The sequence below is a fragment of the Lithobates pipiens genome, unplaced genomic scaffold (assembly GCF_037356315.1).
Source record: "Lithobates pipiens isolate NorthernLeopardFrog02 unplaced genomic scaffold, aLitPip1_a1.2 Scaffold_25, whole genome shotgun sequence".
NCBI lineage: Eukaryota > Metazoa > Chordata > Amphibia > Anura > Ranidae > Lithobates > Lithobates pipiens.
Window position 1 is genome coordinate 173037095 of NW_027507787.1, and position 27445 is coordinate 173064539.

The 27445-nt window shown below is 44.3% G+C and overlaps 1 protein-coding gene across 1 annotated transcript; it reads left to right on the forward strand.

The window, feature by feature from the left end:
* The first annotated feature begins 578 nt into the window (after positions 1-578).
* Positions 579-26963, forward strand: LOC143930668 (cation-dependent mannose-6-phosphate receptor-like). The gene is made up of 7 exons (XM_077455171.1): positions 579-836; positions 11485-11637; positions 14796-14962; positions 16097-16206; positions 17568-17698; positions 23424-23550; positions 26324-26963. The coding sequence occupies exons 2-7, from the start codon at positions 11486-11488 to the stop codon at positions 26444-26446; spliced, it is 810 nt and encodes a 269-aa protein (XP_077311297.1). The 5' UTR covers positions 579-836; position 11485; the 3' UTR covers positions 26447-26963.
* The last annotated feature ends 482 nt before the right edge of the window (positions 26964-27445 follow it).

The window sequence follows — 27445 nt, forward strand, 5'->3', positions numbered from 1 at the left end:
GGCCTGGGCAGGAAGGGGTAAAAGTCCCCCATATTGAAGTGGTTAAGTTGCGTATGTACTCGGTACAAGCTCACCTTTTATAATTTAGCAAAAAAAGTGGGTAATATATTATATTGGTATGCCTAAAACCAAGCTTTTGTATTGATATCAAGTTGCACCAATATTGTGTGACATAAACAATTGGAAGTGCCACCATTTTATTCTCCAGCGCCTCTGATTTCAGAAAACAGACATAGCCGTGTCAGGTCAGGGCCTTCCTATGCCCAGCAGAGAAGACAGACCACTTCAGAGGAGAACTGACCAATATGACCCCTGTGTGTGTGTCTAGGGGGGGACGTTTGTTTTAGCTCCTCACTTCAGGTGACCCATCTGGAATGAGTCCCTCCTAAAGAACTACAACTCCCATCATGCCCAAACACTCTGGTTACGGCATCACGCAGCGCTCCCACGGCCCACGTGATAGCATATGACTATAGTCCCGTGATCCCCAACCGGGAAATTGGTTAGCAGTGGGTGTGGTTATAGCCATAGAAGGCAGCGATTGGCTTAGCTGCGGTTCGCCGCTCCGGCCCCGCCCACTCAGCCCTGACAGTCCAGCTTTTGCTTCCGGCCTGGCAGGGAGAAGAGTGAGCATTGTGGAGGGTTGAATGGGGAGGGAGCCGGTGAGCCCTGTGTGAGCTCGGTGCTGGGAAGGGGCCTGACATGCTCATCCTTAGAGCCGTGCACATTGTAGTGTGAGGTGCAGCTTCCAGCACACACGTTACATCCGGATCATCACCTCAGACTAGAGGGCTTCCAGCGACCTCCTCAGGGACCTCCAGGAGAGACACAGCCAGGTAATGTGTGTACAGTCCTTATCCTGGTCATGGGGCCCTCTGAGGACGGGGGAAGGGATGCTGGGAGCCTGGAGAGTCACTGACCTGGAACAAGCATGCAGCCAGTGAAGTCTGAAGCATCTAAATCAAACTACCAGTCCCATCATGCCTCTGCCTGTGGGAGTCATGCTTGTAACTGTCAGCCTTGCAATGCCTCATGGGACTTGTAGTTTTGCAACAGCTGGAGGACCACCAGTTTGAGACCCCTGGTATAAAACCTTTGACTTTCATTGCGGCTCCTCCTTCCAGGTTAGAGAATCACCAGGTAGTGCAACCAGCATTGACTGGACAGGCTGTATAATGTCATTGCAGGTTATGTCTGGGCCTGGGAGGCACGGTTGTGGTGTACACTCTCCATAGTAATGAATCAATGTAGACCGGGGGAAATCTTTAATGCCAAGTCCAAGCATCACCCACCCCCCGGGGTGTGTTCACGCCCGCATGGCATGTATTCCTCTCCAGCCATTCATTACAGTGGGTGGCTGTACACTGGCTGGGTCTCCTGGGAGCCCATATACAGTGTGGCCATGTGGACACCTTAAAGTGTACTTATAGCCAAAATATATTGTAAGTTTTGAATTGAGTAGGGTTGGGGCGTAACTCTCTGAGGCCTATTTTACCCTTGAGGGTGAGCCATGTTTTTACCGTCTAGAGCGGTGCTCATCAACCTTGTCCTCAGGGCCCACTAACAGGCCAGGTTTGCAAAATAACTAACTGAAATACATCACAGGTGATATCATTTGCTGCTCAGTGAATGCAGTATTCTAGTCTGCATCTCCCCAAGGTAATACATAAAACCTGACCTGTTAGTGGACCCTGAGAACAGGGTTGATGAGCACTGGTCTAGAGGGAAGCTCTAGTGGGGCGTACACATGGCGTGGCACCGGTCTGGGGTCTGCGCGTGCCCAGGCTACGATACTTGCATTGTGTCATGGAAAAAATGACCCCCCCCCCCATATCTTATGATGATCCCCATACAGTAACACACAGGACCACCCGCCAAACACACCACATTCTAGCCAATAGGGCCAAGCTGCAACCTACAATGCATGCAGTTGCAGTTGAGGGATTAAAACGGGCCGTGATGAAGCAACATAATGCCCCCTGAAAGAGTGTTCCACTGTAGATTGCTTTTCAGAGGGCTACCACTTGCGTAAACTAGACCTTTTAGATGGTTGTCACCAGAACCGCCTCCCCATTGGAGGATTTCCTCTCGCCTCTCCTGCACTGGGTCCTCCTGCTGGTCCCTGTTTCATTAACGCGTTCTTAGGATGTCGTCACATTTGGCATCCTGTTGGTGAGAGCAGACAGACTCATAATAGGCGTCCAGGGGAGGAAAAATAAAATGTACGGCGTGCTTGTGGCCTCTAGCTCACCACAATGTTACAATCTGATTGTACAATCACCTTTTTAGATCTACCAACAAGTATGTAGGACGAGAGCCTGCTGGATACGGATTGAATGGGTAAATCCTCATATTACATCATTTTGGTGGATCTAAGGATGATTGTAAATGGCCGTCAGATGGAATCGCTGTGCACATCGCCGGACCCCAGCAATGGGCTCGCCTGGAATTGCAAAATGTGAAGATTTTGCCAGAGGTCATAGGTCACTGCAGTGATGTCACAAGCCTGCTAGGCAGGTATTAGGAGTTTGCTTTTACGGGGGGGGGGGGGGGGGGGGGGGAGATTTCTTAAGTACTCCTGGGTTGTCCAACATGAAGTGAGCCTGGACTTTACCCATTCATGCCAAGGTTATGTGTTCACTCTATAGCTGGCATCCTACTGCTGATATTTACCCGCCTATCTGGGTGAGAATACATGGACAACTGGTGATCAGCAGGCAGACTGGGAGAGGACACTCCCACCAATTCGGGGCCTATTCTGTCTTGTAGATAGTGATGTATCCCCCCCCCCCCCCCCCCATATTTTATTCTGTGTAGAGTTGTTCTGTAATTGTGATGTTTTCTGCTCTGTTCCATCTGTTGTGAAGATTCACATTCTGGCCGTCCTGTGTCTGAGCCATACTTCTGCTTTACAGTCTATGTGAGCACATTTCCATTTCATGTGGCTGATTCCACTTTAGGGAAGTAATCATCTGTTATAAAACACCCAATGAGAAGATGGTTGTCTGTAGCTTGTATTCTGATAGGTCCCAAAAGATATATAAAACCAATAGAATTCCATATCCCAACAAGCAATCTTCCTGGGTGGACTGGCCTCTGATGTACACCTGTGCTGCACCCATTTCTTAGAAGGTAAAGCTTTTTTTTTTTTTTTGTGATTCGGCACTGTTACCCAATAAACATATACTGATTGGTTTGCTCAGCTGTTATAGCATCTACAAACTATGGGATACATACTGGAAATTTTGTTTTTTATACTAGTAATAATGGATAGTGGCGATCATCCATTAGCAGGACTGCAATATTGATGCAGGTATTTTGACACTTTGTGGGAGCCAGCGACAATCATACAGTGTGCAGTGCTAAAAATATACACTGTCACTGTACTAATGCCACTGGCTTGCAAGGGGTTAAACATCTAGGTTGATCAAAGCCTTACATTTTATGCTTAACTGTTTTGTGTACTATGTCTGCTGTTTTTACTAAGGCATCTGATGGATTTTATTCCCTGCCCTGCAGGGAAAGAAAATTCATCACATTCCTACTGAAAGAATAGAGCTCTGCCTTTGCTCTTTATCTTCTCACCAATCGGCAGGTGCCAGCGGACCTCCATTGTCTAATCACAGCACAGCCGCTCTGCCACTGTATAACCAAGTTGGCAAGTGGTAAACGCTTTTAATGCATTTTTGATGCAGAATAAAAACGCTCCGGACTGCATCTGGTGTGATCCAGAGCTTAGATTGCTTTTTTTTTTCTTTTTTTAGCCTGCAGAACGAATAAAATAATTCTAACAGATTCCGGCCTTAGACACTAAACGGTACCGACGGACCAATCACCCGCTGCAGCTTTTGAATACTTTATTTTGATTTAGCAGTTTTTTATTGCAATTTTTTTGACCGTGACTGAATCTGACAGTTTTCGGCCCAGCTCTTTCAATTTTTTGGAATTAAAGAACTTTGGGTAGATTGGTGCCAACAGGGCCATTCAGGCTGGTTTGTGTTCTGAGCAGGGCCGCTGATAGGGCAGTACAACCAGCCCCATTGTACGGGGCCCGCCCCCATCAGCTACACAGTGGGGCCCGGGCATCTTAGTTTGTTACTGCATTTAAAAAAAAAAAAAAAAAAAAGTTTCCTAAATTCCCCTCCCGCTCCTACTTGCTTACAGAGGGGGGGGGTTATATAATTTTCCAGGAGGGGAGTGCAGGCGCAGCAGAGGGACTATTTCTTTATTTTCGGGCACATGTACATCATGCCGCCCCACTATTTTATTAGTCCCGGCTGGCGGAGTGATACAGTGATTCTCCGTTCGTCTCCTGGTTGCATTCCTCATGAGTTATATAGAAGTTGATCGGCTGACAGGGGAGAGGAGGAGGACAGCGTGGCTGCACTGGACACAGTGAGTGGGGAATAGAGGTTAGAATACTCACTGTGTCCTATCATGTATCTCACAGCTCAGTAGGTTATCAGCATTACAATTATCACAGGTAGCACAATAAGCAGGTGCTCTGTCATGGTTCTATCATGGCTCTAGGTCACATTGCTTTTGGGTGCTCACTGTATTATGGCTGTGCTTTGTTACAGTCTGTTACATACAGTACAGCCATAAGTTAACTCAGTGAGCACCCAAAAGCAATGTGACCTAGAGCAATGATAGAACCATGACAGAGCACCTGCTTATTGTGCTACCTGTGATAATTGTAATGCTGATGATCATAAGAAACAACGAGATGCTACTTGAGGGTCGTTTCACACTGAGGCAGCGCAACTTACAGCGCTACTGCCTCAGGCGACCCAGACGCGACCGCTGCAGCGACTTGCAAAATGACTTCTGTATAGAAGTCAATGCAAGTTGCCCCCAAAGTCGTTCAGGAACCTTTTTCTAAGTCGGAGCGACTTGTGTCACTCCGATTAGAACGGTTCCATTGTACAGAACGGGACGCTACAAGTCGTCCTAGTGTGAACCGACCCTTAGACTTGATTTGGGGGAGCAGTAAACATGCAGCAGAGCTACATTTTTACGGCTCCCCAAACCAATCCCCTTTAACTGCTTCCCATCCAGCAATGTACCAGTAAATCGCTGGGATAGACGGATGATATCTTGATCATCACTACAGCAATGATCAAGATATCATTTTTTTAGTCCCAGCAATTCTGCACAAAGTAAAGTAATCCTAATGGCTAAGAAGCCACTGGATTACTTTTACAGGCAGTGGAAGGGGGTCCCATCACCACCTTTACTGCTTTTAAGATGTGACCAGTAGCATCCGGTTCCAGGGACACAGTGAGAGGGATGGATATTGTTCTTCCCACTGTGTGATGTCAGAAACCGGAAGTGACAAGGATGTTGTCACTGCCGGTTATGTAAAGAAGCCATCACTGGCTTGAACAAGCATCTAATCAAACTGATCTTAGTTTGATCAGATGCTTTGGAGGCCAGAGGACAGATATGGGGTCTAAAAGACCTCATATCTCTCCATAAAGAGGACCTGTCATGGCCCATGCTATCACAAGTAATGTAAAGATGCAGTGTAAGATTTTTTTTTTATTTTTTTTTATTTGTACTAAAATACAATTTTAAATAATTTTAAACTGCCCCCCCCCCCCCCCTTCGTGCTTATTAATTGCAAAAGTATGCATTGGCTCCACGCGCATATGTAAATGGCAACAAACCTGCATTTTGTTTCAAGCCGGGATCAGGGGTGGGGTCAAGGGTGGTTGAAGGGGGCCCCGTCAGGTAGGCTGTACAGGGCCCCATGATTTCTAACAGCTGCCCTGGTTCTGAGCATTCGTTGCTAGGTGCATACTGCCTTAAATGTTTGGACCACTCGGTGCACCGTCCAGCTGCTCTCAGCCACTTGTAGAGTTTTACAGGCCATCAGCAGTGGTGCAGGACTGTGCGTCTGTGTCCACCCTCGCCAATCTCATGCACTGCGGCTAAACGCCTATGGGAGCGGTTGCACATGCCTCTCTAGGCCTGAGATATACATAGTCAGCTTAGTAAGTTGACTTTCTTTTTTTTCTATTGCAGGGGTGTCCAAACTTTTTTCAAAGAGGGCCAGATTTAATGAAGTGAACATGCGTGAGGGCCGACCATATATTGACAGCATAAAAAACATAACACGCTCAATCTTTGGTGGCCACAGGTGTATGTATGTATATATAATTACCGTATATACTCGAGTATAAGCCGAGATTTTCAGCCTCTTTTTTGAGGCTGAAAGTGCCCCCCTCGGCTTATACTCGAGTCATCGCCGTCTGCCTGCCCGATCAGCGCGTCGAGCAGACAGACGGCGGACATTCTACTATTCAAAAGCCGCGCCTCCGTCTGTGATAGGCGGAACACTCAATTTCCCAGCAGTCAGTGGTCCGCCTATCGCAGACATCCGCTCATCCTCATACTACGGACGAGGATGAGAGGATGTCCGTGATAGGCGGAACACAGACTGCTGGGAAATTGAGTATTCCGCCTATCACAGACGGAGGCGCGGCTTTTGAACAGAGGAATGGCCGCCGAGGCGCCGACGAAGAGCGGCGATCCTGGCTTGGCAGAAGGACGGAGGCTCGGGACGGGACGGAGGCTCGGTTCGGGACACACAAGGCTGCACGGACACACACAGGGATGGATGGATGGACACACACACAGGGAGGGATGGATGGATGGACACACACACAGGGAGGGATGGATGGATGGACACACACACAGGGAGGGATGGATGGATGGACACACACACAGGGATGGATGGATGGATGGACACACACACAGGGAGGGATGGATGGACACACACACAGGGAGGGATGGATGGATGGACACACACAGGGAGGGATGGATGGATGGACACACACAGGGATGGATGGACACACACACAGGGAGGGATGGATGGATGGACACACACAGGGATGGATGGATGGACACACACAGGGATGGATGGATGGACACACACACAGGGATGGATGGATGGATGGATGGACACACACACAGGGATGGATGGATGGATGGATGGACACACACACAGGGATGGATGGATGGATGGACACACACACAGGGATGGATGGATGGATGGATGGACACACACACAGGGATGGATGGATGGATGGACACACACACAGGGATGGATGGATGGATGGACACACACACAGGGATGGATGGATGGACACACACACAGGGATGGATGGATGGATGGACACACACACGGGGATGGATGGACGGACACACAGGGATGGACAGGCATGTCTCACCCTCGGCTTATACACGAGTCAATAAGTTTCCCAGTTTTTTTGGGGTAAATTGGGGGCCTCGGCTTATATTCGGGTCGGCCTATACTCGAGTATATACGGTATACACCGGACTTTGGACATGCCTGCTCTATTGCAATTTGAGCAGTACAGCCCAGTCACTTCATGGTCATCAGTCTGATTGGACAGTAAAGGAGCAATAGCAGACTGTCAAGCTCATCACTCTGCTTACTCCGGTCAGAATGTCTTAAGTAGACCACTGTGCTTCCCCATTCTTCTCCCACCCAGAGTTCTGATGTAGAGCAGATTAGAAGAGGCTGATAACAAGTCAAATGTATGTATTTAAGCTTGTGGCATTTGCAAACTCGAGAGCTCAAGTGCATTCATGGCTTTAACCACTTCCCATCCAGGCTAATTCTGGCACTTCACTCCTACGTGTAAAAGTCATCACTCTTTCTAAAAAAAAAAAAAAAAAAATTACTTAGAACTTTGATACTTAAAGTCGGAGCTCCACCTTTAAAAAATAAATAAATACATTTTTTTTAAAAGCCAGCAGCTACAAATACTGCACCTTCTGACTTTTTTAATAAATGGACACTTACCTGTCCAGGGTGCCCCGCGATGTTGGCAGCAGATGACAAGCAATCACTCATCTCTCGGCTGCCCCCGCCACCATCCTCTATCAGGGAATCGGGAAGTGAAGCATTGCGGCTTCATTTCCTTACTGAACACAACTGGGGGGGGGGGGGGGGGGACTAGAAGATTCCCCATCTCTACTTCAGGCTGGAAAGGCCAAGATAAAAAAAAATATTGATGTGAGGTTATAACTTAGCGCACAGGCCTCTGAGGATCATCAGAAATCTCTATGCTCGACTTCCGGCGGCGACCGATCCGTTCTCCCGGCTCGCCGGTAGAAGCACTGGAGGACAGCTGGAGAGACGCTCGCCGCCTATAAGAACAATCAAGTGGCTGTAGCTGCAGTCATCTTTCAGATATCCCCATTCAAAGTCCAGGATGTCATATGACGTACCTTGAGCGGGACGTGGTTAAGGTAAAAAAAAACCTTCTGTGTGTAGCTCCCCTTGCCAACCCCCTTAAATTCAATCCAGGGCTGTGCTTGAAAGCATAGGCTCTCTCCTCCCTCACAGGACAGACAGGCAGCAGTGGGAGCCATGGGGCTCCTCCTGCTGCTGCTAATCGCCTGTGACGAGGGGAAGGACCCAACCATGCTGCCTGTGTCTATGGACACAGGCAGCATGGCTCAAGATTGAGCCCGCAGGTGTGCCACATTAGGAAGCGGGCACACCAGGAAGAAGAGAAGCCAGGAGTGACGGCGAGGGACCTAAAGAACCTCGGGACTGCTATGGGCAAAACCACTGCACAGATCTGGAAAGTATAACAAAATTGTATATATTATAATTTTATTTATTTTATTTATAGTACCCTTTACAGTGATTTTTGTAATGGATACGTACCTGCATTAGGGCCAGTGTTGATAGGCTTTTGTTTGCTTTGGGACTGCCTCTCTCCACATACAAGTCTATATGATTGCAAAAGCAGATCATATTCAGGTCATCTACACCTGAAATGAGTGCTCATGCTTGCTTCATTGTAATAAATGTGCCCAACACATGGCGGGCCCAGCCCAGAACACAGAGGGCTGCACACAAAGGGCCCCGGAGGTACAGACCAAGCTTCTGAATTGAGATGACGGGTTATTTATTTGGAAAGCCTTTTAGCATTGATTATGCTGGGAAGCTGTACTCCATTTTGCACACCCATCTGGCAGTGCAGTAAAAGCTCGGGGCGCATTGCACTCATATGTTTTTAGTGTAATCAGACTCCGTGTTCTCTAAACTTGTTGTCAGAGATGAGAAATAGACACATCTTTGTATAGTAAATAGGTGTGAAACCATTTAATGACAGGCCTCCTGAGATGAAGATTACACACTGAGTGTTTCTTCAGAAGGTGGTCGGTTATGAATGAGCTCTTCCTGCCATGTATGGAAGTGGGTAAAGTTCTGCTCTATGATGAAAGTCAGTTCCTCTTCCCTGCTATTCGTTGGTTCCTGGCTGGAGAGGAGGAAGTGTGTGACTGATTACACAGTTGGGTCTGTTTTCTCTGTTTCCAGCATACCTCTTCAGGGGTTCTAGTAATACCTGCTTTACCGGTTTGTAATCCAGCTTGAGCAAACCATACTGCTGGTATACAAGTGCCCTAAAACTGGTAAACTGAAGTCTTATTCGTACCAGGGCATGCCGCCTGCTTTGTAAACTGCATTCAAAACCTTTGTATTGCGAGTGCTTCACAAATGTGGGTTGTACACTGATCACTGTTGTAGGATATATCTGTCACATCAAGGCAGTGCTTAACCACTTGGCACTCCATAGATTTTACCCCCTTCATGACCAGGCCATTTTTATTTTTTTTTTATTTTTTTTTGCTATTCAGTACTGCCTTATTTTAACTGGTATTTGCATGGTCATGCAACACTGCCCAAACAAAACTTATGTATTTTTATTTTTTATTATTTTTTTTTATTTTTTACCCACAAAAATAGCCTTCTATTGTTGATATTTGATCACCGTTTGTTTTTTGTTTTTTCTTTCTTTATTTTTTGCAATATAAATGGGGGGGGGGAAATACAGAAAATGCTTCAAAACCTATCCAATAAAAAAAATGTATTTTCTTCATACAATTTGACATGACATCTTTGATTTAAAAAAATAAAAATCTCAATACATGTATATTAATGTGCATGAATTCTAGTGTATATGTGTGTGTATGTAAAATTTAACCTCTTGATCACCCTAGATGTTAAACCCAGTGTGTGTGTATACACACACACACACACACACACACACACACACACACACACACACACACACACACACACACACACACACACACACACACACACACACTGGGTTTAACATCTAGGGTGATCAAGAGGTTAAATTTGTGCCTAACTGTGTGTACAGTGTGCTGCTTTTACTACTAGATCTGTTTCCTCGTTCCTGCTTTGCAGGGATAAGTAACTGACAGATTGCTCCCTCTGTGTTTACCGACACAGAGCTCTGGGCTGTGATTGCACATAGCTGATCAGCATGTCCCGCCTATGAATCATTGTCCACGACTTGCTGACCGGCACACACCGTGTAGTCACAGCGAGTGTGGGGTGCGCATTCGTGCACCCTTAATCCGGAAGCAAGCAGCAATTTACAAGTCTGCCACTTTGCCTACAGTGGCCATGCGCTCACAGTACATTGTGGGCAAGCAGTCAGCAAGTGGTTAAAAGCGGAGTTCCACCCAAAAGTGGAACTTCTGCTTTAAGCATTCCTCGCCCCCTGACATATCACTTTTTTTTTTTGGGGGGTGGGGGGGTTACCTAGTTTAGATTGGGACTCCCTCTCCCTCCTTCCTGTTCTTGCCTACCAGGTGACACCTCCTCTCCCCCTAGGCAGCCCCTCCCTCTCTGCCATCTTCTGTGACATGTCGCAGGTCCCAGAAGATTGCCTTGCCGCTAGCAGAGTGCAGCCTGTCTGGCCGTGAAGCTGACAGCTGTCACAGTTGGGTGCCAACAGTTGCTGTGACAGCGCTGACAGTGAGGAGAGGGAGAGAAGTGAGGCTCTGGGTGGCCTCATCGCTGGACCGTGGGACAGGTGTGTGTGTGTGTGTGTGTGTGTGTGTGTGTGTGTGTGTGTGTTAAAAGATTAAAAGTCAGCAGCTACACTTTGTAGTTGCTGACTTTTAATAAACTAAAAAAAACATAAATGACAAGTTTGCCTGTAGTAATACATCACATGTTGCACTTTATTTAGGGTGGAACATGCAGCCTGATATTAATGCAGCTGATGTATACATGTTGACGCATCGATTGCCTTTGGTTACCACCAGCATGTTTGATTGCTAGCATGTGATTATTGGCAGCAGCTATAGCCAATAGCAGTAATTGCCGTGTTCTAGCAGGCACGGCTCCCCACGTGCATTTGGTCCACATCTGTATTCTGGATAATGTCCAGTGTAGATCATAGGAGCCTCTTGTGTACAGCAGTAGCAGAATCTCTACAAGTTTTACATTCAGGATTCTGAGAGCTGGTGACAGATTGCTGTCGGGTACATTCTGCTTATTACATAGCTGGTGATTCATACAACACCTGATCTCACATTTTGCAGGCAACTATTACTAATAAAAGTAGCTTTCTGTTTGTCTAGAACGCAGTTAAGTTTCCTTTCTTTTTTTTCTTGCAGGATGTACGCACCATTGTGGTGTCTCTGCATAGTTGTTGTATCAGCCATTGCTGACAACCCGGTTGTGAATGACTGCATACTGACCGGTGGAGACAAGAAGTCCGCAGCAGAACAAGCTCTCCTCCAAAGGCTGGCTCCACTGAAGAATAAGATGTAATTATGCAGGAATATTGATATGGAATGTGTATAAGCAGTGTCTTTCCCCAAGGAACTAGGCAAATTGTAGATTTCATACCCTTTGAGTAGTGTTGGTTGTAAAGAGGTTTCTGTGAGCAACACTATTGCCTTCCTCTGTTTTATTGATTGTGCTAAATGGATTTTACCTATGGGAGTTGATTAGCCAAAGAGTCTCTTCACTTTGATTTGAAACTTTCACTTTGTGAGAAGAAGCTCTGCTGACTTCCATCATCCAATCGCATACAAGCAAAAATCGTTTTTTTTTTTCTTCTTTTTTTTTTTTCTTTTTTTTCTTTTATGCGATTGTGTATTTTTTGCTAAGTGAAAATCCCCTTGCATTGTGAACAGGCATTTTGGCTTTCAGAAATCAACGTCATGGCTGGCATTTCTCTCATCTCCACTTTGTCAAGAAAATGTGGTAAAGACATGCACTTTGTAAGTTCCTGGCTGGAGAAGAGGACCCGTTTCCTGTGCTTCTCCTCTTTTCTGGCCTGTCCGGTGCATTATATTGCAGTTGTATATAGATGACTATTGTCTCCTCCTACCACTATATCCTCCTCTGACACATTGGGGTTGACTTAAAGCGGTAGTAAACCCGCAATGTTTTTTTTTTTTTTTTTTTAAACCTGCAAAGCAAAAGGCATAATGAGCTAGTATGCACCGCATACTAGCTCATTATGAAATACTTACCTTAGAACGAGGCCCCGACATCTGGCCCGATCCACGCCGAGGGAGCCGACATGCTCCCTCGGCGTCTCTTCCGGGTATCGCGGCTCCGGCGCTGAGTGGCCGGAGCCGCGATATCGTCACTCCCGCGCATGCGCGCGGGAGATTTCAGTCCGGCCGCACGAGCGCTGCCGGATTTTCACGGAGAGAACCCCCTTGTGCGCATGCGCCGCTGCAGTCAGCGGCACATACCGAGGGGAATATCTCCTAAACCGTACAGGTTTAGGAGATATTTTTTTTACCTACAGGTAAGCCTTATTATAGGCTTTCCTGTAGGTAAAAGTTAAAAAAATGACCATACAACCACTTTAATAAAAATGGAGTGTGCAAAGTCTAGTGCAGCTGTGCATGGTAGCCAATCGGCTTCTAATTTCAGCTTGTCCAGTTAAGCTTTTATGATAAAACCTGGAAGCTGATTGGTTTCTATGCCCAGGTGCTCTTGATTTTTCACTCTCCAGTTCTAGTATGTTGACCCCAGTACATAGAGATAAATGTTCAATCCATAGCAAATAAAGCCAGCAACTCGGTGTACTCTTCTTATTGAACTTTGGCTACATATGACATGTGTAAACAATGCTAATGTGTTTCATCTAATACAGCCTTCCTCATAGCATGATAAAACATATCACTTCTATATTCTCAATCTCCTACTCTGTCTTTTATTACTAAAACATTCCATTAGATAAACGCTACCTGAATAGACTCTGTATTAACAATAGATACCCAGAATATACCACAATCACTGTTTAACAGGAACAAATGGGCCCACTTCTGGTTCTGGTTGTAAGGGAAGAGTTCAATTACAAAGTCTCTCATATTCAGGTACTACTTTGTAAGACCTTGTTCACACTTGGACTAAAGCATACGCATGTGGAGGGCTGTGTTTAACCTGCATTCCTATGCAAGTAGTCCCATGGATGTCAATTGGAATGCAGCAGCTACACAGATGCTGCTCTCCATCTGACATCTGCAGGTGCACGGCCCTGAAAGTATACATTGTGGGCTCAGGCCGTGCACCTGCACAAATCGGGCGCAGCGCCTGTGTCCCATTGACATCAATGGGATAGCCTGCATGGCCATGCACAAAACACCTGTGCATTCTCATGCAAGTAAACCTAGCCCTCCATGGGTTTATGCATTATTCCCCCTTGGGTGACTGAGGCCTTACTGGTTCCACGTGCAGCTGTGTGTATGTGCAGGCTAGAAGTGGTGGGGGTTGTAGTCAGTAGTTTTATGATTACGCAATTTAGCTCATAAAGTTGATATCTGTTGCAAAATGTATGTCAGTAGGTAAGCTAGACCATGCAGTTCCTGTAATCTCATTGTAAATTTTACAATGAGAAGAAATCCTTTCTCATCTGTGTCCCATCTTATCTCTTATCTTTATCTTATCTGTATATCGACTCTGTACAGTATATTGTGCTGTCAGTTATCTTATAAGTTAAGTTCAGATTTTTTTTTTTTTTTTGGTTTAAAATAAATGGGCATTTTACTATTTTCTTAGAAAATGTAGAGCATTGTACTAGCGATCAGCAGATTGCATGAGCAATGTCTCATTGTAGCTGTCTGCCTGTACGTCTGGTATAGGCAGGCCATTACTTCAGTCTGGGAAGCTCAGTCTACTATAAGACGGCTCACCAGTGCCCTCGCAGTACATTGAGAACTACAAGCTGTCAGTCTCAAAGATCTCTGTGAACGAAAGTCTCGTCTGTGGGGCCAGAGCCCTGCTCAACAGAATCCTTGTCAGTTAGCGACAGCGAGTGTGGGGTGAGGATCCCCGGCCTGCTGTCAGGGGGAGAGCTGCAGGAATGTGCTACATGCCCCCACCCTAGAAATGGGGTGTAACATTCCCAAAGGTGAACTTCTCCTTTTTAACTTCAAAATGGAAACCTCTGCAAACAGACAGATGGCTGGAGTATGTGCTTTGAGAGGTGGCTAGTGCCAGAGGAACTTTTTTTTTTTTTGGCTTTTTACTGGGGAGCAAGGCTTTAAAGATAATTGTATATGGAGAGCAAGCAGGCGCTATCTAAGGTGAAGACTGTTTTTGGAAGGCCCCCACTACAGCTAAAGCGATACAAATGGAATAAGTAGCATCAGCTCTCATTTGTGAAGAATTTTAATTTCTCCCATACTGGATCACATTGGCCCCTGTGTATTGAAAGTCTGGGTTGGAGAACTTTAAATATGAGGGCCACCATGACAGACATGATTAAACCTAAAGCGAGGGAGAAAAGCCCTCAGTAATATCAACCCACGAGAATATTGCATTTTTTTTTTTCTTTCGGAGGACATTGAATGTTTTTATTAGCATTAATATATCGGACTGGGTTTGTTAAAATGCCAGGTTCGCTTGTGGCGTGCTCAGAAGTGCTGGCACTACTAAACAAATTGTAACTTTATGCATCTAGTTTTCAGACCAGCATTAATGAAGATGGTGATTCCTACAAATATACATTTGTAATATGTGGCCAGGTCAATACCAGCACAAACTCATATGCAGGACTGGTGCAATCCAAAGCAGGCGCCCCGGACACCGTGATTGGTCGCATCAATGACACCCATCTCATCAATGGAAGTAAGTCTTTCCTTTTTTTTTTTTTTAATGCAATGAGCAGTCATTTATATCAACTGAAAGTCAACAACGTCATACAATTGGAGCCCTGTAAACCGGTTTCTTATTGTGTACTGTTTGCTAGACCTGGTAATGTCTGTTCTCTGGACTTTGACCTCTGACCTTTGTCATATCTTTTCTATTGTTGTCTGCTGCAAATCTATTAACATTGGGCTACTTGTGGGATCCCTTCATAAATACCCTTCATGTTCCGCTATCTAATATCAAAAAATAGATCTGCAGCATATCGGCAATCTTTCAGTAATGCTAACCTCTTCTCAACCTTAATCTGTAGATGAACCTTTTTCTGCACAATAACACTTTTTTTTTTGGGGGGGGGGGGGGGAGATATCAGTCAATGTCCCCCCCATTTGACGGCAAGCAGCGCACACAAGAGCCCACCAATCTCTATCAGTGTCTGCTTTGGTCACTAGTAATGATTGAGAATGAATCATTGTGGATTGTCATGTGACAGCTGTTAGGGCTCATGCACTCAGCAATATTTGTAGGAATATAGTCATACAACCAACAAAAAACAAAACCCTGCCCATAGAAAAAAGTTACAAAAAACACTGTGGGTATACGCAAGCAGCTGTGTTTTACATGCGCACGCAGGTGGGCATAATATGGGCTCCCAAATACTGTACATACTGCCATCCACCTGGAAATGCATCTCTTTGCATGAGTCCATCTTGTGCTTATGACGTCGTAATAGCATGCAAGCTTTTGGGTTTGTTTACGAACAAAGCCTTTAGAGGCCCCATCACCTGAAGATGGCAGTGCCCCATTATATATATTTGCTGTTTTTATTATTGGATAACTAATGGGTGGGGGAGGGGAGAGTATTTTAAGACTGCATTACAGATAAAAAGCATGGTAGTTGCTTAAAGATGATGTGAAAACTAGTTGGGTAGGGAAAATAGTTATAGGTTACCCGGAGTATACTGATGCTGCTAAAATGTATTACCTCTGCCCAGAAGGTAGTTAAGGGCAAGAATGGTTCTCCTCACTCACTGTTTTTTGTTCTTTTTTCTTTAAAAATACAGATTATCTACACGGAGCGGATGTAGTTTAATTTTTCTTTTGTTCATGTTCTAGCGGATTGGATCATGCTATTCTACAAATCTGGAGACAAGTACGACAATCACTGTGGTAAAGAACCAAGGCAGGCCTTGATCATGATATCCTGCAACAAGAACACCCTGGGGGTATGCTCTTCAATGATGTTTAAAGGATATGACTTTTTTTTTTTTTTTTTTTTATCTACTACGAAGCACTTAATTTAGCAAGGTAATCGTTTAGTGGTGGTCGGAAGCAAATTTAACGCAATGGGGGTTATTTACTACAAGTGCACTTGGAAGGGCAGTCGCTCTAGATCGGAGGGGAAGATCTGAAATGAGGGGAAGCTCTGCTGATTCATGTAAATGCTGTTTTTTGTTTGTTTTGTTTTTTTCCTTGCATCTCTCCCTCAGATCTACAGCGACTGATCTTCCAAGTGCACGTGTAGTGCAAAGTGGATAAATAACCCCCAATATCTGTTTTATAAACTGCTACCACTTGGTATGCAAGTCTGGGGGCTGTAACCACTGGCTATCTTTTCCCCTCGGGTATTTGGCTATATTTATGTGATTCAACAGTTTCCAAAGATTTTAGTCCATAGTCAAGTTGGAGGTGCATCCAAGGACAATGTTAGTCCTGCAACTAATTAAACAGTGGACTTCAACAATATCAACCCACATTTAAGTGACTACCACTAGCGTATAAAAGAAAAGAACTGTTGCAGGTATAAAGTGCAGGTACTTGGAGGTGCAGCATCAGAATTCCTGCGGATATGGGTGAAATTATAGCGGGCAACAGATCTACAGTCTACACAATCTACATCTACAATATTGGCATTATTTTATATATTAAAGTGTACGTCCTGGCAAAACCTGCTCTCTGCCACATTCTAAACCTAATCTATCTAACCCTGTAAAGCAAAAGTCGAATGTACTTACCTTTTTTCTACATCCGGTCTCCAGCAGGGAATGCTGTGCAAGAGAGGACCGACAACAACTGAAATGTCTAGGAAGTGATGTCACCCATAGACTTTACTATGGGGCTTCCGTTGTCTGCTGCCTCTCCGGCATACATCTCCACACTGAAGCTGACACTGGGACCAGACCGAAGCTTTTGCTTTACAGGGCTAGATTAGGTTTAGCGTTGGGTTTTGCCTGAACTTCCACTTTAGTAAAACATAGGCAGTTCAGCGGTTGATAGTCAGGGTTGTATATAAACCACATGTTGATCTTCTTGGAGAGAAGTAGTGTGGAGACATCTCCCGAGACTTGTGATACGTAAACAATGTTCAGCTTGACAACTACCCCTCCCCTTTTTTTTTTTTTTTTTTTTTTTTTTTTTTTTTAAGCAGGAAATAATTAATGGCATAAAAAACACTCAACAAAAAGGAAAATAAGTCTATATTTGGTAATAGATTTGTATCCCAGTGAAAGACCATAGTCGTTTACCATGCTGCTGCAATAACTAGCTGTGTAATCTAATCTAAATGTATCTTGTCTTCACTTTGTAGGATGCCTTTACGATAATTAGCGAGGAGAGAAACAAAACGAGCAATTGTTTCTATCTGTTTGAGATGGACAGCAGTGTTGCCTGTCCAGCAGAGGAATCCCATCTTAGTGTGGGCTCCATTCTTCTCATTGTGTAAGTGCCCAGCTAGAGAAATAAAATGGTTTAGATTCTAAAGTACCTGTGTGCCAGTAGTGATTTTATTTTAGAGCATTGTAAACTGTGAAGATGACATGGGATTGTAAATGGGCATCACCTCAATTAGGCACCTAAAATGGAGGAGAAAAAAGTGAATTAACCAGTTCAGTTTGTGGTTACAGTAGTAAAGACAATTGGAGATTCACATCTTAAATGTACGACATACAGGTAACCATGGAATTGAGTTCAATCATACAGAGTTATACCAAATTCATACATGCAAATTTCATGACAAAAGCACAAACGAGTCTTGACAATAACTAATGCTGGATTTATTTATTTTTATTTGGGGAAAAGAGAATAACCGAAATTAGAATAATAAGGGGTGGGGAAATTCTACTGGGTACCTGACTGGTAGAAAAGGAAAGGGGGGGGATGGGGAATTGGGGTTGGGTCAAGAGGAGGAACAGTACAAGGGGATTAGCAAGGCAGGGGGAGGAGCCAGGCTTCCCATCTGCAAAGAAAGAGTGGGGGGATTGGTGTCACCATGGGGGGAAATAAGGGTTTGACCAAGATATAGGGAAGGGGGGAAAAAAAGTGAGATTTACAGGTACCTCTTCCCAGCCCCCCCCTCCTTCTTCTTCTTTTTTTTTTTTCTCTCCAGGACCCCACATGAGACCTAGAGCTCCTCGTTAACACGTTAACCCTCTCCAGGCCCCTTGGCACTATTACAGTATTTCTCAAGAACCGTAGGACATACCTGCAAAACACATGTCTAATACACATAACGTCAAGACAAAACCGGGTGGGAATCTGGCTGTCCTGGAAGACTCTCAGAAAAGTAGTTACCGGTAAGTCTAACTCCGCTTTCCTCTAAGTATCTTCCAGGACAGCCCATGAGACGATGAGCCAGAACTTGCCAGTCTAGGGAGGATAAAAATATGCCTGAAGGACCTTGCGAGCAAATGCCTGCTACTGAGTAGATAGGAAGTCTAGGCGATAATGTTGAACGAAGCTTGAAAATCTGGACCATGTGGCAGCCTTGCATATTTGTTCTGGTGAGCCTTCAGCCCAAGACGCAGGCAAGGCTCTTGTTGAGTGCGCATTGATATAAGGTGGAGGATTCTTTCTAACCCTATGGGTTTCTGAAATGGCTTGCTTTATCCACCTAGCCAACGTGGCCTTAGATGCTTGCTCCCTTTACCTTGTACGATCCTGAAAAGATAACAAACAAGGTGTCTGTTTTCCTAAAGGTATTGATGACCTCTTGATAGACAAGAACTCTTCTAATGTCTTAAAAAAAAAAAAAACTTTTATTTCTCTGTCGCCCTTCGGCATGCTGCAAAAGGTTGGCAGTACAATATCCTGCGATCTGTGGAAGGTACTGGCCACAAAAATCCCGGATCTGTCTTTAAAACAATCCAATCCTCAAAGATTGAGAGGAAAGGCTCTAACTTTAAAGGTCCATGCAGCTATTACCCCATGAGCTGAGGTAATTGCCGCTAAGAAAATTGTCTTTTTAAGGTAAGTAATTTTAACTGAAATATCCTCCAGGGGCTCAAAAGGGAATTCTAACATTCTGCTGCACCAGGGACAGGTCCCCAGTAGGGCAGTTTCTAACTACCAGCCATATCCATATATAATACAGGACTTTAGAATATATAGCTGCTTTTTGCAATTAACCTGGGTTTTCACTACTTTTGTCTGAAAACCCCTGGGCGCTTAGTATCTTCAGATGCCAACCCATCAAGTTTAAGGAAGCCACCCGTGGATGCAAAACTGGACCCTGAGACAATAGGTCTTGTTTCTTCCACACTGAGTGGAGGCTCTGAGGCCAGAGTCTGCAACAGGAAAAACCATGGCCTCTTGGGCCAAAAAGGGGCTATTAAGATGAGGCTTGTCTCCTCTAGAAGAAACTTCAGGCCAATTCCAGAGGTCCTCCAGATTGGCGGGAAGGAGTAACAGAAGCTGAAAGGCCATGGATTTGCTAGAGCATCGATCCACCAATGATTGGTCTGCTGGGTTCAAGAAAAGTAATTTCTCTGTTTTGCAATTGCTCTGATTTGCAAAAAGATCCGCTTCAGGATATCCCCATCTGCCGGTAAGTTCTGTAAAGATTTTTGGATGAAGGAACCAATTGTCCCGACACACCTGGTAGCAGCTGAGATAATCTGCCAGATAGTTTTGCTTCCCTTTCAGGTGCACTGCTGTGATCGACGCCAGATTCTTTTCTGCCCATAAGATCCCCTGGGCTATAGATTGAAGCATCAAATTTCTCGTGCAACAGTAGGGATATTGTTGGATAAAATCTGGAGACTGACCCGATTTGCATCTGAAATGCTTTCAAGGCTCTGGACCGCTAGAATCTTTCTGATGCGAAGAAGCTCTTAATTCCTTGGGAGACCATCTTCCCTGTGCCATTGTGTTGGTGAGGTGGGCTCCCTGTCCCCAGGAACTTGCGTCCTTTGTTATCCTTTTGTATACCGGAATGGACCATTGCAGATCTCCTGTCAGGTGAAGGTGCAACCTCCCACCACCACAAGCTTCTTTTTACCCTGGAGGGTAACCGGACCCTCAACTCTAGGAAACTTGTGTCTCCGTCCCAGTTCCCTAGCAGAAACAGTTGAAGTGGGCATCGATGCAATCTTGCCCATGGAACTGCGGGAAAGCAAAAGGTCATCAGACCAACTGCTCTTGAGATTTCTCTCAGCGAGACTGACTGGTCTGTAAGGTTGACGTTGCCTGAATCATTTGAGACTTTTTCCTGCGGGAGGAAAACTTTCTGGTTTACTGAGCAATATTTGTATCACAGATATGTCACCCTCTGGGCTGGAATCAAGGAAGACTTGTCCTTATCAACCAGCCTCATCTTGACTGCCAGTCTCAAGAACCTTTTGGAAAGCTGGATGTATAGAGATGTGCAGATGGGCATCCCTCAAATCCAAAGTGGCCATGAAGCCGCTCAGGCAAAGCATATTTTTGATTTGAAAACACTGTTTTCATACGAAACTGCTTGTACCTGGTTGTGCGGTTTACAGACCAGAGGTTCAGGATAAGGCAATATTTTCCAGATGGCTTTCCGATGACAAAAATATGGTAATAAAAGCCCTTGCCTTGATCTGACTGGAGAACCAGGATCAGGACCTTTTTGATCTATGGAGTCCCACACTTGCAGGGTATGCAAGGGTATGTATAACACTTCAGGTTTACCTGTGAGGTGCTGTGGCCTGCATCCGCTGCCTGTGCAGGTGTTGCAGAGGAATCCATCCTGTCCCTCTGGTGGTCCGCAGCCTCTGCTGGGTGTTCACCCTTTAACCACTTAAGCCCCGGACCATTTGGCTGGCAAAAGAGCAGAGTGTATTTTTGCGTTTTGGCACTACGTCGATTAACTGACAATTGCACGGTCGTGCGACAAGGCTCCCAAACAAAATTGATGACTTTTTTATTTTTTCCCCCAAAAATCGAGCTTTCTTTTGGTGATATTTGATCACTTCTGAGGTTTTTTAGTTTTTGCGCTATAAACAAAAAAGCATAATTTAAAAAAAAAACGCATTATTTTACTTTTTGCAATAATACCAGATTTAAAAAAAAAGATCTCCTCAGTTTAGGCCAATACATTCTTCTACATATTTTTGTTTAAAAAAAAATTGCAATACATGTTTGGTTTGCTCAAAAGTTATAGCATCTGCAATAGTTTTATGGCATTTTTATCACTTCTGGTGAGATTTTGATACCATTCACATTTATTATACAGCGATCAGTGCAATTAAAAATGCATTGATTACTGTGTAAATGTGACTGGCAGTAAAGGGGGTTAACCTCTAGGTGGCACTGTAGGGGTTAAGTGTGTCCTAGGAAGTGATTCTACTGTGGGGGGGGGGGGGGGGCTTTGCGCACTCTGTGACACGGCAATGATCACCACTCCTGATTACAGGGAGCGGTGATCAGTGTCCTGTCACTAAGCAGAACAGAATGCTTGTTTAGCATTTCCCCCCCATTCATCCTCTCCATGAGACGCGATCACACTCACGGCGGTCGCGGCCGGCGCATGTGCCCTCAAACCGATTCGTACAGGTATGTTAATCTGCCTGTATTTGCCCTTCTGCCGACATTTATCCGGGTGAGCCAGTCGGCAAGGGGCTAAACACCATCTGCCAGCGTCCCCTGTTCCCTCCGTATGGACACTGGAACCAGCGTCTCTGGCACCCGCTGATGACGTTATACACCCTGGGAGTAACCCTGCCGGATACTTCTTGTGGGCCAGCTTGGAGCGCATTAGCAGGGAAAGCATGCTGCCTACGTGACGCACTGTGGAGCTGGTATCACCACGGTCATGGCCTTCCCCAGATACTGATGACAGAGAACAGCAATCGCCCACTCCCCTGGTGGAAGAGAAGGTAGGAAAACTTCCCCATCATAACGAGCATCGCTCATGAGACCCAGGGGAACCTGATTACAGGAAACATGTTACCCTAGCCCCACCCCCCCACTGTCCATCCAGAGGAAACCCTATTGCTGACATGGGGCCTGGAGGACTGCCCTTTTATCCAGTGGGAGTTGACGTGTTTCCTGTCCTGGTAGGAGGAGCCCTAGGTCTCATAAGTGTCCTGGAAGACGCTTAGAGAAAATGTATTTAGGGGGAGTATAAAGGGTTGGTTTTGAGTAAGGGTTAGGTGTTGCTAGGGGTGGAAAGCGACTGGGAGGGGTTAGCTGGTCTTGAACCGAAGGGGCGTTGCTTGTACCCCATCCAGTAAAGCCAGGTAGTTCAGAATTTGGAATTCATACTGGTCAGGTCCTCCGCAATATAGACAATACTTATTAGACACTTAAAGCCCAGTTGAAGTCTCATCTTTTTAAACCTACATTTTCATGATTTGTGACTTATTTGTGAAAATGCATCGGTCACACTGCAGTTTTTTTTTCTGTGCTGGCATAGTATCTATCACCCCTCTTGTCATCACAGATCTGTATAGCAGAAGAAAAGGGCGGTGACAGTAATCAGCAGTAATATGTTGTGCCTGAGTGTACTAGATCTTGCTATGGTGCCTATTAGACTACATTCATATTTATAAACTCTACATAACTGCTGTAATCACAAGGTGGAGTGAAGACTGAGCTAGTGCATTCTCTGTTGGCATGTATGAGGGGCGTCTCAGAAGTTCACAGCCCGACATGGAAGGAGTGACCACACGGACCTGAAACTTTACCACAGCACCAAGCTGCTCTTCCAGATATTCAGCTCTGAAAATCATGCATGCTATAGGTTTTTGTGCGCTCATTGCAAACGGTTGCCACCACACCCCCCTGCCCCATTAGTTGAGTTGAATGTGGAAGAAGAGGACTGAGTGGTCTGTCGGCGAGCAACGTGATGACAGTCTTCTGTTATTCTGAGGATGTGCTACTGCTTTACCTCAGGTTTTTATTGCTGTCCGCATCCCTATTGGAAAGATTCTCCCTCGATTTCCTGCATACTTGTTCTGGGTTAGAAATTGGAAATATTAAAGCAGGAAGGGAAGCATGCAGCCAGATAACTAGCTTATTCAGAAGAAGAGGTAAGCAGTGGTGGCCTTCATGTGCATGAATTTTAACAGCTTTTCCTTGATAGAACTGTAAAATCTGAATAACAGCCAGATATTTCTTTTACCTGTTTAATCAGATATGATGGTCAAGGTGTGATGGGTAAACATGTATGATTTAACACTTTGGCTCTGAACTTTCTCAGGTTTGCGGTACTAGTTGCGGTTTATATCATCGGTGGATTTATTTATAAGCGCTTTGTCGTTGGAGCTAAAGGGATAGAGCAGTTCCCCAATATCACCTTTTGGCAAGAGTTTGGCAACCTGGTAGCGGTGAGTATGACGTTCCATAGATGTTAGCGCACTTATGGAGATCAGTGGTAGTAAATGTGACGTTTACTAGTGCTCAGCATAAATGAGTACATCTCTTTTGAAAAGTATATACTTTATACTTTAATTTCTCAATGAACCCCAGAACAATTTTCCTAAATTTTGACATTAACCATTTTATAGAACATTTTTATTTAGCTCATTACATGAACATAAGGTTAACGATATAACTTGGATTACAAAATCTTCAGTTTTACTCAAATTGATTCAAAAATGAATACAGCCCACAACAAAAACTATTCCATCTAGTATTTTTGTATGGCCTCCATGATTTGTAAAGATGCCAAGTCTTCTAGGCATGGAATGAACAAGTTGGCGACATAATGCAACATCCTATCTTTTTTTTTTTTTTTTTTTCGTTCTTCAAGAATGTCCTCCTTTTTAGAGGTTGGATGCTGGAAGGAGAGTGATGCTCAACTTGTCTCTTCAGAATTCCCCATAGGTGTTTGGGTTCAGATCAGGAGTCCTACTTGGAAATAAATAAAAATAAAACTGCTAAAGGGTGCGACTTTGTGAGACATAGGGCATCTACAGCCAAACGCCTCCATCCCCAATAATTGAACAAGAAAGAAGAAAGGTGGGGCTTTGTATGAGGCATGCATCTCAGGAGATAATACAATCACAATGAGTATGGCAAATAACTAGAAAAAATTGAACTAAAGTTGTTAAATAAGGCATTACATAACATCAATTGGCATTTAATGGTTTAATTGTATATACAGTATAGCAGTAATAATAACATAATATAGTAGGATAGTTAATGCATACTGTAAACATTGTAAAAAGTAAAATTCACTAAGGCATATCTCCATAGTAAATAAATTCCAATTGATATATAAAAAATACAGTTTTATAATAACAACAAGGGGGCATCTAATGGCTCCTACCCTATAACATAATTAGTTCACATTGTAAGCATTGTAAAAAGCTAAATTCATTGAAGCGTGTTTCCATAGTAGATAACTGTAATCTATGGGTAGGAGCCATTAGATGCCCCCTTGTTGTTGTTATAACTGTATTTTTATATATCAATTGGAATCTATTTACTATGGTTATAATTATGGAGATATGCCTTAATGAATTTTACTTTTTACAATGTTTACAGGATGAATTAACTATGCTATGTCTGTTTATAGCGCAAAATGGCAGAAAGGTGATCAAATGCCATCAAAAGAGAGCTCTAATTTGTGGGGGGAAAAAGGACCTAAATGTTTTGGGTACTGTCGCACGTCCGTGCAATTTGTCAGTTAAAGTAACACAGTGCCGTATTGCAAAAAATGGCCAAGTCATGAAGGGGGGGGGGGGGGTAAACCTTCCAGCACTGAAGTGGCTAATGAATAATTACTCACTCGTAGTTGAATTCTTGTTTAGGGTTTTGTTGCCTAAAACTTGGCTTTGCTCTTAAGACTTTTTCATTGGGGTGTATTCATTTCTGCAACATGGTCTTTAATGAATTTGTTAGGGAAAATACATTTTTTTTATTTTTTTGTGTGCCATTTAAATCTTGGTTGCAATCAATGGCCCACATTTGTGGGTGTATTTTGCAGTATAGTGTCCCATAGAAAATGTTGATTCTAAACGGTTTTCTGACCAATCTGCTGGTGTACTCATTTATGCTGAGCACTGTATATGCAGGATGGAAAGGTATAAGCGTGTGCGTGTGCGTGTGTGTGAAGCTTTATCACACACACACACACACACACACACACACACACACAAAAAAAAAAAAATCGGTGGACCATGCACAGCGTCTTCTATCCTGGCTCTTATAGATTTATAAAAGTGGACTCCTCCTTTTTGAGAGCCTAAAGGGGAGGATTACCATGATAAAAACATGACTCCATAACAACCAGTCTGGCCGAAAGAAAACTGCCTTTTATGCCAGTCAGATGATTATATTATGTTTATGACCTAGGTTAGACACCAGTGGTCAACGGACATTGATGGCAAAACAGTGCTTTCTATAGCCATCCTGGCTATTCCCTCCTTTTCTAAACCTGCACTTAAAATGTCTGTCCGCTAACCACCACCATCGCTATACATCACTTGAAGCTGAAGTATAGTCAGAGCTATTTTGGTTATGCCTCTCCTGAGGATCACAAGAGTGCAATTCGTTCTGCACTCCTGTGACCCATTCTATGCTGACAGTTGGCTAAAGTCCACTGTCGGCTAGCTTTACTCCTTACAGTCGGGATCCACCCAGATGCCTGCGCTGTCTGCTGGCTCAGCATTTCGGCATGCTGCTGAGAGCCTGAGCCAGCCGCTCCCTCTACAGCCCAGCGCTCCAGTGAACACTGGAGGGTAGATCAGAGAGGCCTCTGTAGGCTAAGGACTGAGAGCTGAGCAGCCAGCGGTGTTTGATCAGTCAGTTCTTGGTTTTAGAGGTGATGGGATCGGTGCTTCAGCCATATAGGTATGATTTATTTATTTTTTTAAGCCATACTTCTCTTTTAAACCTACTAGATTGGCTTAACCCATGCAGATTTATTTTATCACTGGTAATACTAACTAACCGGACCTTGACATGGCGACTCTCCCTCAGAGGATTGCTAGTCTGACATGCCCATTTAGTTCCAGCAAACTTGCACTCCTTCGACATTCAAAGATGATGGTATTGCCAGGCCTGTCTGTAACTAATGGTGTCACAGTTTGTCAAACTGACATTTCTCAGGTTGAGGTTCATTGAAATAAATCTAATTTTATTAATTTCTCTTAGGATGGCTGTGACTTTGTGTGCCGATCTCGGCCCCGGTCTTCGGAAACCGCCTACCGCGGAGTGGGAGATGATCAGCTTGGGGAAGAGCCAGAAGAGAGAGATGACCACTTACTACCTATGTGAAATCCAGTTCCCTACAACATCCCCTGATGTGTTACAAATGGAAGAAACCACACTTTCTACCACATTCTTACCTGCTGCTTAGAACCTCCTTTTTTGTTTCTTAAAGCTTCTCCGCTGCCATGTGGGCATAAGTTCCCACAGCCCTTATGTGGTGAAAATTCTGCCACAATATTGTCCTGGGAAGAGACTTTAAATGCCTTGCATATGAGAGTATAGCCAAGGTGGCTAGCCCTCCTGAGATTCCTGGTTCTTACTTTCTGATTCAAAGTAAGGAGCATTGTCTGCTCCTGGTACTGCTGCGGTGTTGGCCTTTAAAACCAAAAACAGACATACTCAGGTTAAGTCATAGGATGGGAAAGATCCTGATTGGATCATAGCTATGGGCCAGGATTGGATAGATTGTGTTTGGCTAGTTATATGACCCACATTATTTCTGGATCATGGTAATACACACTGAACTGCCAATAATACTGTAGGCCCCCCACCTGTTACTTTCCGTTCTAAAAAAAAAAAACAAGGTCCTTATCTGACATTCAATTTTATATATCTGTTTCATATTTCTTGCAGCAACTGAAATCGCCATCTCATCTTCCTGCTTCGCCTTCTATTGCTTTTCCTATACCTATTTTTTGGTTAATTACCTTTTTATGGGTGTTTATATCTTGTGTGACTACTGGCAGATTTTTCTGGATTTTTTTTTTTTACAAAAAAGTAAAACAAGAAAAAAAATTCTAAATAGAATTTGTGTTTTGTGTGGTGTGTTGGTTTTTTTTTTTTTTTTTTTTTTTTTTCCTAATTTAATGTTATCTAATCAGTGATAAAGTGCAATGTTCTGCAGCCACGCTTGATCCCATCAAGGCTTGTGACGAAGGGGTCCTGCTTGGCCCCTAAACATTACACTTTATTGCTGTGTTGTGATCATTTAACTGAAACCTTTTGGATGTTTTCTTGAAGATCTGTGGTGTGCTACCAAAATGTGCTTTGTCCAAGAACATTACC

What these genes read in the sequence shown, in the direction of transcription:
- LOC143930668 (XM_077455171.1), top strand. Translation starts at nt 11,486, where the DNA reads ATGTACGCACCATTGTGGTGTCTCTGCATAGTTGTTGTATCAGCCATT. An exon ending in GCTCCACTGAAGAATAAGAT is followed by an intron (nt 11,638 to 14,795) that starts GTAATTATGCAG and finishes TTATGCATCTAG; the next exon opens with TTTTCAGACCAGCATTAATG. An exon ending in GGCTCCATTCTTCTCATTGT is followed by an intron (nt 17,699 to 23,423) that starts GTAAGTGCCCAG and finishes GAACTTTCTCAG; the next exon opens with GTTTGCGGTACTAGTTGCGG.